This window comes from Callorhinchus milii, unplaced genomic scaffold (assembly GCF_018977255.1).
Source record: "Callorhinchus milii isolate IMCB2004 unplaced genomic scaffold, IMCB_Cmil_1.0 Scaffold11, whole genome shotgun sequence".
In the NCBI taxonomy this organism is placed as follows: Eukaryota; Metazoa; Chordata; class Chondrichthyes; order Chimaeriformes; family Callorhinchidae; genus Callorhinchus; species Callorhinchus milii.
Window position 1 is genome coordinate 16,044,014 of NW_024704752.1, and position 16,497 is coordinate 16,060,510.

The 16,497-nt window shown below is 39.5% G+C and overlaps 1 protein-coding gene across 2 annotated transcripts in view; it reads right to left on the reverse strand.

Moving 5' to 3' along the window:
- Nucleotides 1-1,323: 1,323 nt before the first annotated feature.
- The window catches only part of epha4l (eph receptor A4, like), a 59,945-nt gene continuing 44,771 nt past the window's right edge, over nucleotides 1,324-16,497 (reverse strand). Inside the window, exons 6-18 of one of the 2 annotated variants that reach the window (XR_006085388.1) lie at nucleotides 15,794-15,918; nucleotides 15,081-15,240; nucleotides 14,625-14,736; nucleotides 11,678-11,742; nucleotides 10,847-10,960; nucleotides 10,556-10,741; nucleotides 8,566-8,627; nucleotides 8,225-8,434; nucleotides 7,944-8,093; nucleotides 7,226-7,422; nucleotides 5,588-5,743; nucleotides 4,167-5,067; nucleotides 1,324-1,919 (exon numbers count right to left, since the gene is read on the reverse strand). Coding sequence is in view for 1 of the 2 variants with exons in the window: in XM_042339018.1 (XP_042194952.1) it covers nucleotides 4,953-5,067; nucleotides 5,588-5,743; nucleotides 7,226-7,422; nucleotides 7,944-8,093; nucleotides 8,225-8,434; nucleotides 8,566-8,627; nucleotides 10,556-10,741; nucleotides 10,847-10,960; nucleotides 11,678-11,742; nucleotides 14,625-14,736; nucleotides 15,081-15,240; nucleotides 15,794-15,918 (1,652 nt within the window). In the remaining variant the exon portion in view is untranslated. Of the gene's footprint in view, nucleotides 1,920-2,025; nucleotides 5,068-5,587; nucleotides 5,744-7,225; nucleotides 7,423-7,943; nucleotides 8,094-8,224; nucleotides 8,435-8,565; nucleotides 8,628-10,555; nucleotides 10,742-10,846; nucleotides 10,961-11,677; nucleotides 11,743-14,624; nucleotides 14,737-15,080; nucleotides 15,241-15,793; nucleotides 15,919-16,497 lie in introns of those variants that run through there. The other variant, XM_042339018.1, reaches the window with a different exon arrangement.

Sequence of the window (16,497 nt, forward strand, 5' to 3'; positions counted from 1 at the left end):
TTCTTGTCCAACTAAGGAAACTTGAATTTGTAAATTGCCTTTTACTTGCCTTTTCATTTGAATTTCCCTTTAAAGCTGCATTCTTGCAACACTAATCTTAAAAGACAATGTGTTGAATGGCCTTCTTCGTGCTGTAAATATCTATGGTTCTAGTTTGAAACCACTTAAATCAGCCAATTCATCTATGTATCCAGAATTCATTCACCAACTCAGAAAATATTGATATTGTCTGCTTCTCCCTTTTGGGGCAGAAACACCTAACCTTAAACTATATTGCTGGTTGTTTGTCACCTCAAAGTAGCCTTTCTGAGGTGGGAAACTTGCCCCACTGTAGTTGCAAATACCAATTCACACCCATGAACATGCAGGAGCTCCAGTAACTAAATGTAGATTGCATCTGACTGCATGTTCCTGTTGATGACAAAGATGACAAGGATTATCAGGGAGGGAAGGAAGGGCGATAGCCAAAGGAATGGTCAATGGGAGGAACACGTGGAATGAGCAACTCAAAGCGATTTCCATAACTTAAGAAAGAAAATAAAAGACACGCATCTGATAATGGCGGTTTTTGCATCGATTAGGGTGTCTCAAAAGTACTTCACAGGCTTTACTGTTGTTGTTGTTATCTTGTTGTTGTACTGTAATGTAAAGAGTAGTGACTGTGTATTTTGTAACTATAGAACATCACTAATGTTTGTTATTATCCACTTGAATCTAGACTGCCAAGGCTCTGATTATTTATTAATGTGATGTTGTCTTAAATAATGAATATTAGTATATTTTCATACATTAACTCAAGAGTTCTCCAGTTTTTAGAGTGTCTATCAGTCACTTCCAAACCAAAGATTGTGCTGTAACTACTTTATTTCCAAAGCACATTGTGTGCACTCTTTCCATAACTATTATTTTACAATGTATAAACTAGGTACAAAAGATTCTCAAGACCATAAATAAATGACATAAGTTACATGTACCTGAAAATTCAAATGAAAAAATACAGATTAAAACCGCAAAACAATGAATTTATGCCTAAACGAATCAAAAGAAAAAGTACAAAGAAATGTTGGACTGCTTAGAAGAATTCCAGTTTGAACTAAATTAAGATATGCTGTACATTTTATTCAGAAAACCATGGTTTGCATATATCTAATCAGGTCCAAGCAGGAATACAAAAAATAGATCTATGTCATTTGTTTAAAACTAGCATTTCGGACGAAAGTTGCTCAGGAACAGAGATATAGAATGCAAAGGAAAATACCAGCTAAGTTTTACAAGTAACAGCATCAAAAAGAATGACCTAAAGGCGTGTCCATACATACTGGAACAGAAATGTCTATCGAGCTGTGAATCCTTCTAGAAAGCAACAACTTGCATTTATGTAGCACTCTCCATGCGAGGAAGCATCTCAAGAGTGTTTCAACAAAAAAAATTGACCAAAGGCAGAGGAGAGGTGCTTTGAATGACTTGATATTTGTGACATTATGAAATGTATATAAAACAATGACAAATCGCAATAGTAAATTTGAAACACTACTTCAGTAAAATACATGTACAGTTCTGTAAAAAGTACATGTGTTTTATCCCTATATAACCAATCCCATACATTATTAATACCTAACAGTATTTCTAACAGGTTGTCACACTAGGCGCAGCAGGGACATGCAGAAGTCCACAAAGGTTAGTTCGGCTACACAATACATTCCTCTAGTGATTTTCCAGAGCAGATGCTGAACTTTATATACTTGGCTGTCGGAATTTGTTTTTGCATTGTATGTGGGCTCATTAGGGGCTGAAGTTCCTTCCCTTGATCTGATGTTAGTGGCACAAGGTCCAGTGGGATTTTCCATGTTTTGATTTCATTGTCATTCTGCGTTCCCAGTGACTGTGATGCTGAGGTTGATTTGGTAGTTTGGTTATTTCTAATGTAAAGCAAATTGAATAACTTGACTTATTTAACTGTTAAACGTATCACGGTAAAAGGCTTATCCGTACATCATCAATCAAGAAGGATTCAACACAATTTCATTTTAGCACAAAACATTAATAGAACTTTATTTCCCTTTCATATTAATGTGGTTTACAGAATATTGTTTCATAGAAACAATCTTATCAGCTACAGTACGATCCCCAGTCTCTCGTAAATCAAAGTCACTACTGTTTCACGACAATAGGCACTAATCATGTTTTTTTCATATTAGTTTTTCTGTAATCCCAATAAAACATAGTTGGAGGCCCTCCAGTAAAGAAGGGGATATTTTGGAACCAATTGCTGTTGCATTGAACAATCCTGTACCAAATAGTTGCTGGCAGAATGACATTCATTGTTGGGTCTCCTCAGAGAATATATCTGTGGGGAGCAACAGTTTTCATTTCCAGCGTTGTTGAGGATCCACGATTCACTTCAGAAACTGGCACAGCCAAACAGTTCCCGCTGAATGATCGCTTTGGCATACAGTATTACTTGTGGTTCAGTTGGTTTTAAACAAGCCTGGAAGTTCTCCAAATTTATACATTCCCAGCTCCCATTGCCTCTATTTTATCTCGAGAAAAATGTACTAAATAATAGAGCTGGTTGAGCCAGGTTTGGTTACTGTTCTACACACAGTCCCAACATTTCTTTAGGGTTACTTTGATATAACTTCCAGAAAATCTTATTCTCAGCCAAAATCAATCTTTCATGTCAATAGATCTACAGTTCCACCACCGACCGTTAGCTCCTAACACAGAATGGTATTTGAGCTAACTAAAACATTTCTAGCGACTAAAAGATTCAAATACATATTTGCACTTCATTCAATTTACAATTCTCAAACTATTAAAGATCGATCTCCGTACAGTAAACAGTCTACCATCAGTGGAGTCGACAAATGCACTGGATCACAATGACAACTCTGACGGTTGACCTGAGATTTGTATGTTGACTGGCTCCGTGGAAAACAAATGGGAGTAGGTGCATTTTTTTTTGTATATGAAATTTTTAGGGGTGATAAATGCAACGTTATTTGATAATTATCACGTTCTTGGGAATTTTGATCCAACAAAGTTTTTATCAATAGGGAAACTTTCTGAGGACAGAGAGAATGTGATGGTGGAAATGCAGCCTTTGTTCAAACCATTCGAAAGGTGGGGGGAATAAACACAAGTGATAATTATCCCATTGCATATCACATTTTACACCCCATAGTGTTTATTTATCGGACATTAAATATAAGATTACAATTATGCAATAATATTACAAACCAGATGCTGAAATGAAGTTATATTACATTAGGAATGGTGATCTCTCTCTCTCTGTAACCAGGAGAAGGGGGAATGTGTTCACTGAAAGGTTCTTTCTGTATCATGGAGTCAGACTGGTGGGATGCCCAGATCGGTCATTGCCAAGTTACAGCGTGCTGCAAGTGGAGAGTATATGGTTTGTGAGGGATGTTGCAGTATGATATCATGAAAATAGCCCGGGATCTATTTAATATTGCCGTGAATATAAAATGGGACACACATTTGAAGAGCAACCTAGCTCTTAATTACATCCTCAGATAGAGTGCAAGGCTGCCGCCCATCAAAGTCGATCGTACCGTGAGAACAATGGAACTGATTGGGACGCTTTCCCAATGGTGCTTACACATAAAGATTTAGTACTTAAGTTGGCTTTCAACTTACTCCAATTTAAAATGTACATTACATTGCTCTTCATTTTTCTGGCACGAATTCAACACTTCTAGACAGGTCAGCTCAATGAACTTGCCTGTCTGGTACAATTCTTCAGACTTGGGAGGTATAATATGCACTGTCTTAGATGCTGTTATAGGGGCACTACAATTGACTTTAGCATCCCTGGGCTAGGGATGAGCAGGTAGCGGTGAAGGGCAATTATATGTACTGGTTGATATGTTCTTATCCCTTTTGTGGAGTTCACATCAGTCCTTTTACAGCTGAATAACCTGGCAACACTCACTCTCTTAAGCTCACACATGAAAAATGGTATTAAAGTGGTGGCATGAATCACTCCCGTCAAGAAAGAAGGCGTGAGAGAAGAGAATTTGGCATGGGTGGATAAAACACATAACACTCATACCGTTCAAATTATCATACTTGTGGTAACTTGAGTTAGAACTTTATTCAAAATTCCATTCTTACCACGGTGCACCAAAACCAGTTATATTTACCTTGTCCTCTTTTGGTGGCCGCTTACAGCAATTTCTCTTCAGCATTCAAAGGAACTGAAAATTGGTAGCTCCTTAGCCAAGTTTTTGATGGGTCGGTCTTCCATTCTATAAATGCTACATAGACATTTCTTGATGGAAGGAATTTCTGCTGTGCTCATGGTGAGAACCACTGCTAATCACTACCAGAAGTTATAGTACATTTACAACTCATCATAGACTGAAGTCCTCAAGTGGTAGTCCACAAGACTGCCTACTCATTTCAGCAAAATAAATGCATAATGTAGTTGCAATTTACACAAACGCCCAAAGTAGAATGTGGACATTCAAAAGGCTTCTTTGCCTTTGTTCACCATTATTTAAGTCAAGACTGGTGTCCACTGGACCGTTTTGGAGAGAAAGAGAGAAACTCAATTCATCCCAGTCCTTCATTAGCACGTCCAAAAATGAAAAGTCACCTTCAATTCAGTGGTTACTTGAAAAGCATCCAAACTGTCTGTAACTATGTATGAAATGAATGAACAGGTGAGATCCTTCATGAAAGTTCATCCAAGAAATGTAGGAGTTCCAAAGTAAATGTCTATGTGATCCAGTTTCCTCTTATCTACCTAGAGGTCTATGCATATAATCACACAGTGGTCAAAAAGTTCAGCACGTGTCCTCAAATCAGGCAAAACCACTGAGTAAATACCCTTATACAAAAGGGCAAGGACGAAGTAAAAAGTGCATTTTGTTTCTGTTAAAGTGCATGGATGAGGTAAACTAATTTCACTGAGTTCTTGCACTGATTCAGACAGGAACCATTCTCCCCTGCATCTGTTGCATCTGGGCTCTCATTCCCTGGACGCTGTTCAGAAGCTTGTTCTGGTGCGCTATTGCTGTAATTCCAATTCGGGTCAGGTCCCTGTGGGATGGAAATAATAGAAAAACACAGATCAGAAGGGTATTTTTTCTGTGTGAAAAATATCTATCTTAATTATAAAAAGATAATAATAATAGTCACTAAATTTCTACAAAGCTACAGGCCCTTTTGTTAACTGCAGAAAATTTGCAGATGAACCTATTCTCTATTCCCCCCTCGTTGCACAACCTGAATTTTTGCAGTAGAAGAACCAACCTATTATCCTCTACCCATCATTATAAAGTAACATTAGACCTCATCGGTTTCTGCCCATATCTTATTTTGGGGGCATGGGGGGGTGGTCGTGGTGAAAGAAACGAACCCTAGATTGTACCATCAAACTAACAGGAAACATGATGATCATTGAGTGTTCAATTTCACTGTTTCAAGAATCTGGACTTCTGTTTCACCTGCTTATTTGCCATTGTTTTTGGTCATGGCATTTATCAAATTCTGGCTGTAAATACGCTCATGCTTAGAAACCCTCAAGTGGGTCTTCAAACAACATTGTTTTGCTACTTACTCTTGGTTCATATGTACCACTGCCTCTAGGGAAGTATAGCCCGCTGCTGTGAAGTTATCTTTGTATCTGTCCATCTTAATAGCCTGAATCCAGTCTCCAACAGAACCCAAAGCAGAGAAATCAGGTGTGCCTGGGTCAAGCAATGCAGTGGAGGGCCTGCATTAGAATATAAAACAAACATTTTAGTGAAACTAAGGTTAGGGAAGCATGAATAATTCAAGCAAGTATCGTACAGTGTATTGGCCAGCAATGTATCCGACAGGGAATATGACTGGGGAAAATGTAATGCTTCTGATGTCATATCTTGGCTGTATTCAGGTCTATTCCCTGAATCTTATGTAAAATATATTGGATTATTCTCAAACTAGTACTCAGCTACCCAGGATGTCATAAATACATAATGAAGGCATAGTTCTGACATTTCTTGAAGTTATTATCCTCCAATCATAATTCATGCATTCTAATTTATTACCTCGAATGGGTCATTCTTACCCATGAGTCACTGATGCCTGAGTGTTTTACACGGACACCAATAAAAATCAAATGTTATTGTTGTTATGATGGTTCGGCGATTCAATACATCTACTCCTGCAATTCCAGAACTGCAGTGACGAACTACAACACTGTAGCCTCCCATACATTATGTTGCAAACTACAAATCGTGATTTAAATTATAATCAAAATAGGTTAGGACTTTGCTCAGGGGGTTATTGTGATATTCTGTTACGTTTATGATCTGGGACCAGATATTTCCGAATTCTTTTCTAAAGCGAAAACCTATTCAGTTCCTAATGTGCTGCAGTATTAAATATTTATTATCTGTGCACCAAGGTGGGATTAAGGGCATGCTCACAGATTTAAGCATTTCACCGGGTAACTTGTGCAATTTCCTTGAATAATTAACTAGTGTCATGTGAATACATTTGCCGGGTGTCTATTCTTCCACAATTAAACCGTCAGTTTTGAGGATGACGGACTCCTTAACGGCCCCGAGGTGGTTGTTACCTGTTCAAATCATGTAAATGGGTCAATAATGCTTCATTGTGCTACCAGTGATGTTTAGTAGCTGTGCTAGAGGACTACTTTAGAGACACCTCTCACTGTGTGCATGTGTCCTGTAAAGCTATCAATAACAAGATTGTTGATTGCAACCGCAATCATTTCCTCGGGTACAAAGTACATTTTAAGTGATGATGCTGTTGGTTAAGAGCTCACAAGGCAATTAACAGCACCCAAGATGATTAAAAGCTAAAACACAAGAGCCTTTCTACTGCTCAGCATTCTTTAGATAAATTGAACTTTATCACTGGTCTAAAAGCATTTTATAAGATAAGGATTTATTTTAAGAATTTATGAAAGGATCCGGAATTTAAAATGAGAATGTCAATGACTCAACTTATAATGGAACCAGTACTACTTCTGGTTGAGATGAAAAATAATGGTGAGTTTGCTTGAACTCTGGTATTTTGATAGGCTTGAAATAGCTGGATATTAAAACGAAGCAACAGTGTACAAGAACGCTATCTCCTAGGTGCCTTCTTGTGAAACAAAACACAAGTTACCGACGGGAATCTGAACTCTACCCTCTCTTAAGAACAAGTATATTACAACATGCCTCAAACTTGCTCAGATACTCGCCTTGTATTCTCGGTTAATGCTGTCCTTTTCAGGCTGTTGGGATTCCGAATGAGTTTGTCCAGCATGCTTACAATCTGCACAAATTTGGGTCTGTCGTTGCGCTCTTTTTGCCAGCAATCCAGCATTAGCTGGTGAAGGGAGACTGGGCAGTCCATTGGAGGAGGTAATCTGTAGCCTTCCTCAATCGCTTTAATCACCTGTGACAAAAAGATACGATTTAGATTTGGAGTTACCGTCCACATTATGCATTTTATTTGGCTTCAGAAATATTTGCATCTTGGAAAGACAGCCAGGTGTGAACTTCTCACAGTTCCAGATGTGTTATTGGGTCTAAGGAACCCGGTTGTTAGTCGATTGGCGGATCGCTTTGTCGGGGGTAATAATCCTTTCAAACAAATAAATAATAACCTGGTCACTCAATCCAGGATTGTTTGTGGGACACTGCTGTGCGCAATTGGCTGCCGTGTTTCACCCACAAAACACACCGTCAATTCACTTTACAGTATATTCCGTGATGTGCTTTGAGACGTCTTGAAGACATGATAAGGTGCTATATCAAATGCAAGGATTATTATTGTAATTATCTTTAGATCCTATTGCTGCACCTGTATCTATTGTGTCCCCATGGTGCCTAACTTTTGCTTCAACAGAAAATGCAATAGAGTTGGGGTGGGGGGCGGAGGGAGGAACAAACACTGGGTTCCTGTGTTAGACTCACATCCTGATTGGACATATCCCAGTAGGGTCGCTCTCCATATGACATTACTTCCCACATCACAATCCCGTAGCTCCAAACGTCACTCGCTGAGGTAAACTTGCGATACGCAATCGCTTCGGGCGCTGTCCATCTTATGGGGATCTTCCCACCCTGCAAACGAGAGTTGAGTCAGCAAGGAACAAAAGCACTTTGTTCTCCATGGGCTTCAACTGCCTTTTGCTGGGTACCAGCAATATGACAACATTTCCAAAGTGCGACACAGTGTTGTGGGGCTGCCTTACCCGTGTGGTGTAAGCAGCCTCCGGGTCATCCTCCAGAACTCGGGACATGCCGAAGTCTGAGACCTTGCAGACCAAATTACTGTTGACCAAAATGTTGCGTGCTGCCAAATCCCGGTGCACGTAGCTCATGTCGGAGAGATACTTCATTCCAGATCCAATCCCTCGCAGCATTCCCACCAGCTGAATGACTGTGAACTGCCCGTCGTTCTTCTAGAAACGCCACAAACCACATTTGCATTTGAGACGTGCTGCGCTAAGCTATCAATTAAAGAACAGCACTTCTGAAAAAGTGGCTGCCGCTGAATAATGCTCTTTCATTCTAAGTCTGATGGATGACTTACCCTGAGGAATGCGTCCAAAGAGCCATTTTCCATGTATTCGGTTATGATCATTACTGGTTTACCTAGATTTTAAAATGAAAACAGAATTACTCGGCAAAAGCTCCCATTAATGAGATGAAAATGAGATCTCGAGAATCACGCTGCCAGTCCATTAATTCATCTTGAGCGATCTAATTTAATTAAAAATGTCAAAATTCTATCCCCGCTGCAAGTAGCACAGATGATTTATTGACTGACGAGTTAGTCTCCATCTGCTAGATTAACCCTTTGTTGACTTAATTTGCAAAGTCTTGGTTAATTTGGAGAAGTCTCCAGGGTGCAATGCTGCTTTAGGCTGCAGATCGCCAATGAATACCAGTGCCACTGTCCCACTGAAAAAAATCCATCTTGTAAAGACGTCCAAATTTTTAGTTATCCTGATGCCATAAGCCTCCTTTGCCATTGTTACTCATTTTGAGTGACAAAACATAACTCTGCTGATGTCATTGTGTGTATTTATAGAGGCTGTATCCAACAAATAGGTACCCAACAATGATAGGAGGCCACTGAACAAGTCCCTTACATGCGCAGGATGCACTGTTAAGTACATGTATAAGATGAGGTGCCTGGCTCTGATCAAACATGAAAACAGGACAGAAATATATATTTTTTTAGGTTAAGAGGTCAGAAGAATGTTTCCATTTGGTTTTCAATCACAACCCAAACTCAAAAGTCCAGCCTGACTTGTAATTTAGGTTACATCAACTCTGGAATACATAATTGTACCTTTTCAGGAAATAACACTGCGATTGTGGTTGCAGACTATTGGAAAACTGGTTACTTGAAAACCAGTTCTAACAGAACAGATTTGCAAGGCATCTTGAGGGCAATGTTAAGTGGAATCTGCTCCATTTTCTTTGTAGGAGAGAAATGTAAAGCTAGGTTTATAGTGAATCTTTGGATGTGGCAGTTCTAACTACATAAGTGCAGTATTTATAATATATGAAACTTCTGCTGTTTTCTGGGGTTTTGTTCCATTAGCAGAGCAGGTTTGTATTCACGTCAATAATAAAAATGACGGAAAGCAGTAGTTTGAGTTGTGTTTGAAACACGTCTTTGCATTTTAAGTTTTGCTTATTAAATATGATAATAATTCTTGTATGTGATATAGCATCTTATCACGTCATTGAGATGTCTCAAAGCGCTTCACAGAATATACTGTAAAGTGGATTGACTGAATATTTTGTGGGCGAAACACGGCAGTATGAGAAATATTGCCATTTCTCATGCCAAGCAACCAACCACCTGTCAGGAGCAGCTGAGGTGAATGCTTTACTAAATGACAGTCATTAGAGAAGCGAGTGGCAGGAGTGACCCCAGTCAATACTGTCTGCCAGGACTCAGTCAACAGGGCTCGAGAGATTATCTTCCTCTTATTGGAAATGTAAATGACCAATTTTTAATTTGCCTCTCACCACTTAATGCAAACAATTTGGATCAACTTCAATTTAGTCAGGAAAGATTGGAAATAAGTTTAACAGTGGTTGATTTTTCTTTGGCTTGAAGGGTTTGGGCATGACTCCAGGTATAGCTGGCACTTGAAGGAGGCAATTGTGTTGAATATTTATGCTCATCTCTCATTTTCTCACGGGCCAGTAGTTTTTGGCGTGGTGAAACACTTGGAAGAATCATTTTGGCATCTCGTATCAAATTACTTGCCATCTGTTTGTGCCTATCCCATGACACCCAACCCAGTCTGTCACAGTTTCAGGNAAAAAATTTCATGGCCTACATACGTCCAGATATTAATTTCATGGCAAATTCTATTACAGGCTGTCTTAAGGATAGAATGTCAATTTACACCATAAACGCATTTAAATCTGTCACAAAGACGAATGACTTGCACTGTAAGCTTCTCCCATATAATTCAGGAACAGGAAGGCCCATCTGCCAGTTCTAAACAAATGCACATGATTCTTTCTTTGACACTCTTTACATCACTTCCACTTACATTTGGTGACCACACCCTCCAGGTGGATAATATTGGGATGATCGAACTGGCCCATGATGCTGGCCTCACTCAGGAAATCTCGCCTCTGCTTGTCAGTGTAACCAGCTTTCAGCGTCTTAATGGCAACACAGATCTCTCTCTTGCCTGGCATTTTCAAGCGCCCACTGCACACCTCGCCAAACTCGCCTTGGGGAGAAACGTGGGAAAATTGTTAATTCACTTCACAGCAAACCACACTTGTATCATTACACCTGTTGGCAATTTTTGAAATAATCTATCTGAGCTGCTTACCTACACCGATCACCCTTTCGATCTTTATGCAGGATGCATCGATTTCTTTGGCAAATTCCCGGACTGCCTGGTTAGGGTCCTCGTAGGTAAAAGGGTCCACATATGTCCTTACTCCTGTGAAAAGAAAGTATTTCGAGTCAAACATTAAAAGTTTTTTTTTAAAAACTCCATTGCCCCCCCCAGATGCTTCAGATGGTAGCTTTACATCACTTTCAAAGCTCACAGTGCGATCAGTATTTAGAAGTTTATTAGGTTTTCTGAACTTTAAGTGTTATTTTCTACTTCTGCTTTATACAATTTAACGTTGCAAGCATTTTTGAAGAGCTGAGTGTACAAGTCAGCTGATTTAAGAATGCAAAATGTTGGCGTTATTACACAGAAGAATTGGCAGTAGCAGTAACTGAAATCAAAAGCAATTTTTCAATATAATAACACAATAATCCTTGGATTTGATATAGCACCTCATCACATCTTCGAGACATCTCAAAGTGCTTCACAGAATATACTATAAAGTGAATTGACTGTGTATTGTGGGCAGCCAAATGAGCTTGACAATATGGCTGGCAGTGCCACGAGCATCAGTGAGATTGACTTCACTCAACGCGAGTGAGGTGGAATCCAAATCCTCTTAAATCCACCTTACGGGATGTAGGGATCAGACCTGGAAACGCTTTGATCCGTAAGGAATCAATTCTGCACCAGGCAACGGCATTACTAACTGAGCCTCATGTCATTATTTATAATTAACTGTACAAATGCATTAAAAAGTTAATTCCTCCGCCGTCCTTCTGTAAGTTTAAAACCCAAATGGCTCTGGTTATTAGCACGTACCTTGTCCATTATGCAGATGCTTCTCCTCGTCTGCTTCTTGCTTGGCTTTACTGTACTTTCTGCGCCTGAAGGAACCGTGAATAATGCGTGAAGATTGATAACAATGCGGGAAATGAGAAATGCAGGACCACCTGCTTAGTTGGGATGCACCACATCTTGCTGTTCAAACACTCAATTGTACCTTATTGCCTGATAATTACATGCCTGGATCTTTTTCCCCCTCTTCCCCACTCCTACCAATATGACTGGTCACCTGCTGAACCCTGCCAGAGGCATGACACTGCTGTGTATCATTAACTACTGTGAACACAAGAGAACTCATTAGGCAGTCATTGAGCAAGGGAAATGAATGCTAATAGCCAGTTGGAAACCTGGAAAATAAATTAACATTCGGCGATGGCATACCTGACTGAGCCTGAATGGATTAAGGAAGCTCTTTGTGATGGTCTGAATTGTATAATTAGAAAAGTTTACGTGGAATGACAGGGTGCAGGTAGAGAGTGCTTTGATAAGCAGCAGGGGTCAGAAAGGCCAGCAGGTCTATAGGTGAGACACATAGGCCATTCTCTGCAAGTACCACGGCGTGACACAAAGGGCTATTGCCATGCATTGTGGATTCACTCAATGTGGCCGAGTTGTTGGTGTTTCAAGCTTCAACGCTTTGTTGTTGGTCCTATTATCATTCACAAAGGCAGAGATAAAGGGAATTGGGATTGCTAAACAGCTAGTTGATAACATGCCAAGCCTTCCACTTTATCTGTCCTCCTTGAAACAAAAGTTACTTTGTCTTTATTTTGATTACTCTTGCATGCTGATAAAAGATTAATTGCAGGGTCATATTCAGGAACAGATAATTGAATTCTATCTGGTGAGGAGTATTAGGAGTTTCTAAACCATGAATTCAATTTCACTTCAAGCCGAAATCTAGATTTGTTGGTGAGGGAACACGATTGTCACCAAAAACTAAACCCTTCTACTTATGATGCCTTTCACTGAAAATGAGCTTTGCACAAGTAAAATGAACCGGATGGTCTTTAATGTTGTAAAATTCTATGATGAATGCCTTAAAAGTGCTTCATAAAAAAATTGCAATCTCCAAGTAGGAGGAAAGGAGAATTCAAGGTTGACCAAAGGCACAGTCAGAAAGATAAAAAATATTGCATTTGATTTAGCGCTTATAACATCGAGAATGTTTCAAAGTCCTTTGCAAAGTTTTGGTGAAGTGTAGTGACTGTGTAACTGTAGGCAAATGTTTTTAAAAGGGTTTTGAAGGTATAAAGTCTTCATTGAAAAACTGCTGGGTAAATGTAAATAAGAATGCTTCACAGTGCATTTAAGTATTTACAGAAAAATTACAGCAAACTCTGGTTGAAATTATTGCCCCTCTATTTTATTTATAACTGTGAAATGTTTTCACTTTGTTCTCGTACAACATTGTCTAATTCAATTATGTATTCCTGTCCCCCCAGCCCCCACACACAGTTGTGTTCTCTACTTATTAGAGATTATAGTACGCGTTACTATCACTAGTCCTGTGGTGGGAGGGGGAGGAGAAAGGTAGATCTGCCTAAAATTAACCACTGACATCCCCTAAATACAAAGAAACTTTCAAACAGCATAGAAGAGAACAGAATGCAAAAGATTTTTATCTTTGATTTAACACCATCCACAACAGTACCCCTATTCACAAGCACCACCATTTATCACAGAGTGTAATGCAAATCCTCACCAATATAAACAGCAATTCACCTTTGAACAGAAGATACGCATACAATATCTGAACCCGTGAAGAAATGACTATCAGCAAGATTGTCCCTGTGAGCTTTCTTTTGACAGTTTTATGTCTGGAGACTAGAAAATCAATGCGAGGCCAGAGGTTGACGTTTCATTTTCTGAGAGTGATCCACTGAGGCCCAATCACCAGATACTGTTTATCAGGGACTGAAAATGACATTATTTATAGTGTGGAATTATCATCTTCTACACTCAATGAATCTCAATGCTCTTATGTGGCAGCTCGTAATTAGAATTCCAATGAATCACCCCGTCAATCCTGTCTTAAATAATAAAGTCATCAATGAGAATGGATGTGTTATTAAACCATCAAACTTGTTGTTACTATTTCCTATTTCAGTAGCTTTTAATAAAGTCGTCTCGCTGAATTATACTGTCAGTTTTTAGGGGGCGTTTTGGTTGGTTAGAAAAACCCTGTGAAATTAATATTCATGGCATCACACACTGGATGATAGAGTTACCCAAGCTGTTTCAAGGGTAAACAACACATTTGTTCCCTCTGGAGTTTGGGAAAAGTTCTCTGATCCAAATGCGGGAGATGTTTTGGAAGATAAAGGCTTGAAGAGGTCTGAAGGCTGCTTTGAAATTGTGAGTTTTTTTACGAGCTGCTTTCCCTGGCATTTGTAGGGAGGTGGATTGCCTGATCCAGCAGAGCCATTGCCAGCAAATGTTTAGACTAATGGTGAATACTGAAGCCTTGGAATCCCAAGAAGCATTCAGGGAATCTCTCTTTTGAAACTGTACTTTCCTAAACATCAGTGCATCCTGGAGGTAATAATGGCTTATTTCATATGTGAAAAAAATTACCCCCTTCCTTCCTATCCAGCAAGCAGCAACTCTTCCTGGAGTGCAACTCCACAGGAACTGATAACACTGATTGGTAAATCAGGCAAGTGACATTTCTTTGTGATAATAGTATAATAATAATCCTTGCATTTGATTTAGCGCTTTTCACGTCTTCTCGACGTCTCAAAGCACTTCACAGAATAAACTGTAAAGTGAATTGACCGTATATTTGTGACCGTATATTTGTGATTCTCCTTAAGGTCAAATAGCCCGGCATTGCAGATAAGCCAGATACCAGAGGGCACTGGATCTGTACCTTCAGCACCTTTCGGTAGGGGAAAATAGAAAATAAATATGGAAGGCTTACCTCCTGCTTATAACAAAAGCTGATACGAGAATCACTAGTAGAACTGCACTGCCGGCCACTGACACAAGGAGCACAGTGGGGCTTGCACCATCTCCTATGATAGCTGACGGAGCTGGAGATGAGAAAAACAGTCGTCTATTAACAGGCTGCACTCAATTTGATAACCAGTGGAACAATTGACAAAATATTGCAGCCACAAAAATACTTTCATTATATCAGGATTTCTGGATGAGAAATTGGGCTCGATTCAATATTTATTTCTCAAAAGAAGCAATTTACAAATTGGCAAAGAATAATAATGATAATAATCCTTGCATTTGATATAGCGCCTTATCATGTCGTCAAGTAGGTCTCAGAAGCGCTTCGCAGAATACACTGGAAAGCAAATTGACTGTATCTTTTGTGGGCGAAACGACAAAATATTCTGGAATGGACTGATGCTGAAGTGCTGGTTACCTGAGTTTGTTATGAACTGAAACGGAGCACTGAACTCTCCGTAGCCAGCCGCTGTTCGTGCTCGGACATGAAACATGTAAGCCGTCAACGGGTTTAACCCCGTGATGTGTGCATTCCTGGGGAGAGTTTTAACAATCCTGTAACTGCGTTCATTCTGATCCTGTGAAAAAATATAAACCAACAGAGAAGAGAGAGAATGTTTAGAAAGAAGTGCAGTTAAAACAATGGGCTGGTAATTAATCGGCTAAAATGTCCCCTTCAGGATGTGCAAGTATTAAAGAAGAAAGGGATGTCCTGTGTTTACTGCCTGACATACACGTATCGAGCCATTCACAAACCCATGAAACAATGTAATCAGGACATTGCCTACAAAGACTGCTTTGGGGAGCCATTGAGAAAGGATGTCACAGAGAAGGTAATATAAGTAATGTGGGTTATAACTGAGGTTGTTATGGTGAGGTGCTATTGTACTGTAAATTTCAATAGAAGGACCATTGATAGATTCTCCTGCTAGCAGTCCGTCTAGAACTTGCAGTGAGATAAGCTTACTAAAACACACGTCTGTAGAGACCAATCTCTTTCATTAGTGATCCATAGCTCCCCTGGAACTTAAAGGGAAGTTTGAATGGGAAAAAGTGGAGGATTGCTGAGAATACAAATGCAAAATGTTTACCATTTCAGATGCTGAATAACATCTAACATCAGTGACTAACCTTCTCATAGTACTTGATGTCGTATTCCAATATTACTCCATTCGGGCGCTCAGGCTCAGGCCAGGCCAAGGAAACACTGTGTCTCGTGATCTCTTTTGCTTGTATGATTCCAATGGCAGATGGAGCTGAGGGGGGAAAAGTAAATGTGGTGTTTTGCTTAGTATATTTACACACACACACACACACACACACACACTGGCTTGACAGCATTTAAAATATTGCCTACAAAATACACAGTCACTACATTTAACAGTAATTCCCGTGAAGTACTTGAGTTGTTCTCGGGACGTGAAAGGCACAGTATCAAATGCAAGGATTATTATTATTTATTCTTAAAACTTGTTGAGTTTCCCAGAAACCTGCTCAGAGGTTAATCAATCAACATCATCTTTGGTGACTAATGGAAATTCATTCCTATTGATTGCCAATTGATTTATGTTTGCTGTGCTGTTGTCAGAGAAAGACTTAGAACCTGCTGTTATTAGCCATTGTCACGAGATATAATCATCAGGTGAGTTCACCCGGGAATGCTAACGTTTGTCTGATAGAACTGCAATCGCCTCTTCAAAGAGATTTTGCATAGATTCAGTTTTATCTCAGTACGAAGAATCCACATCACTTTCAGGTAAAGGAGTAAACATTTACCGGGCGTTAGAGCTTTCTCACCAATACTCTGAATGGTGTCATGTCAACGGAACAAGACA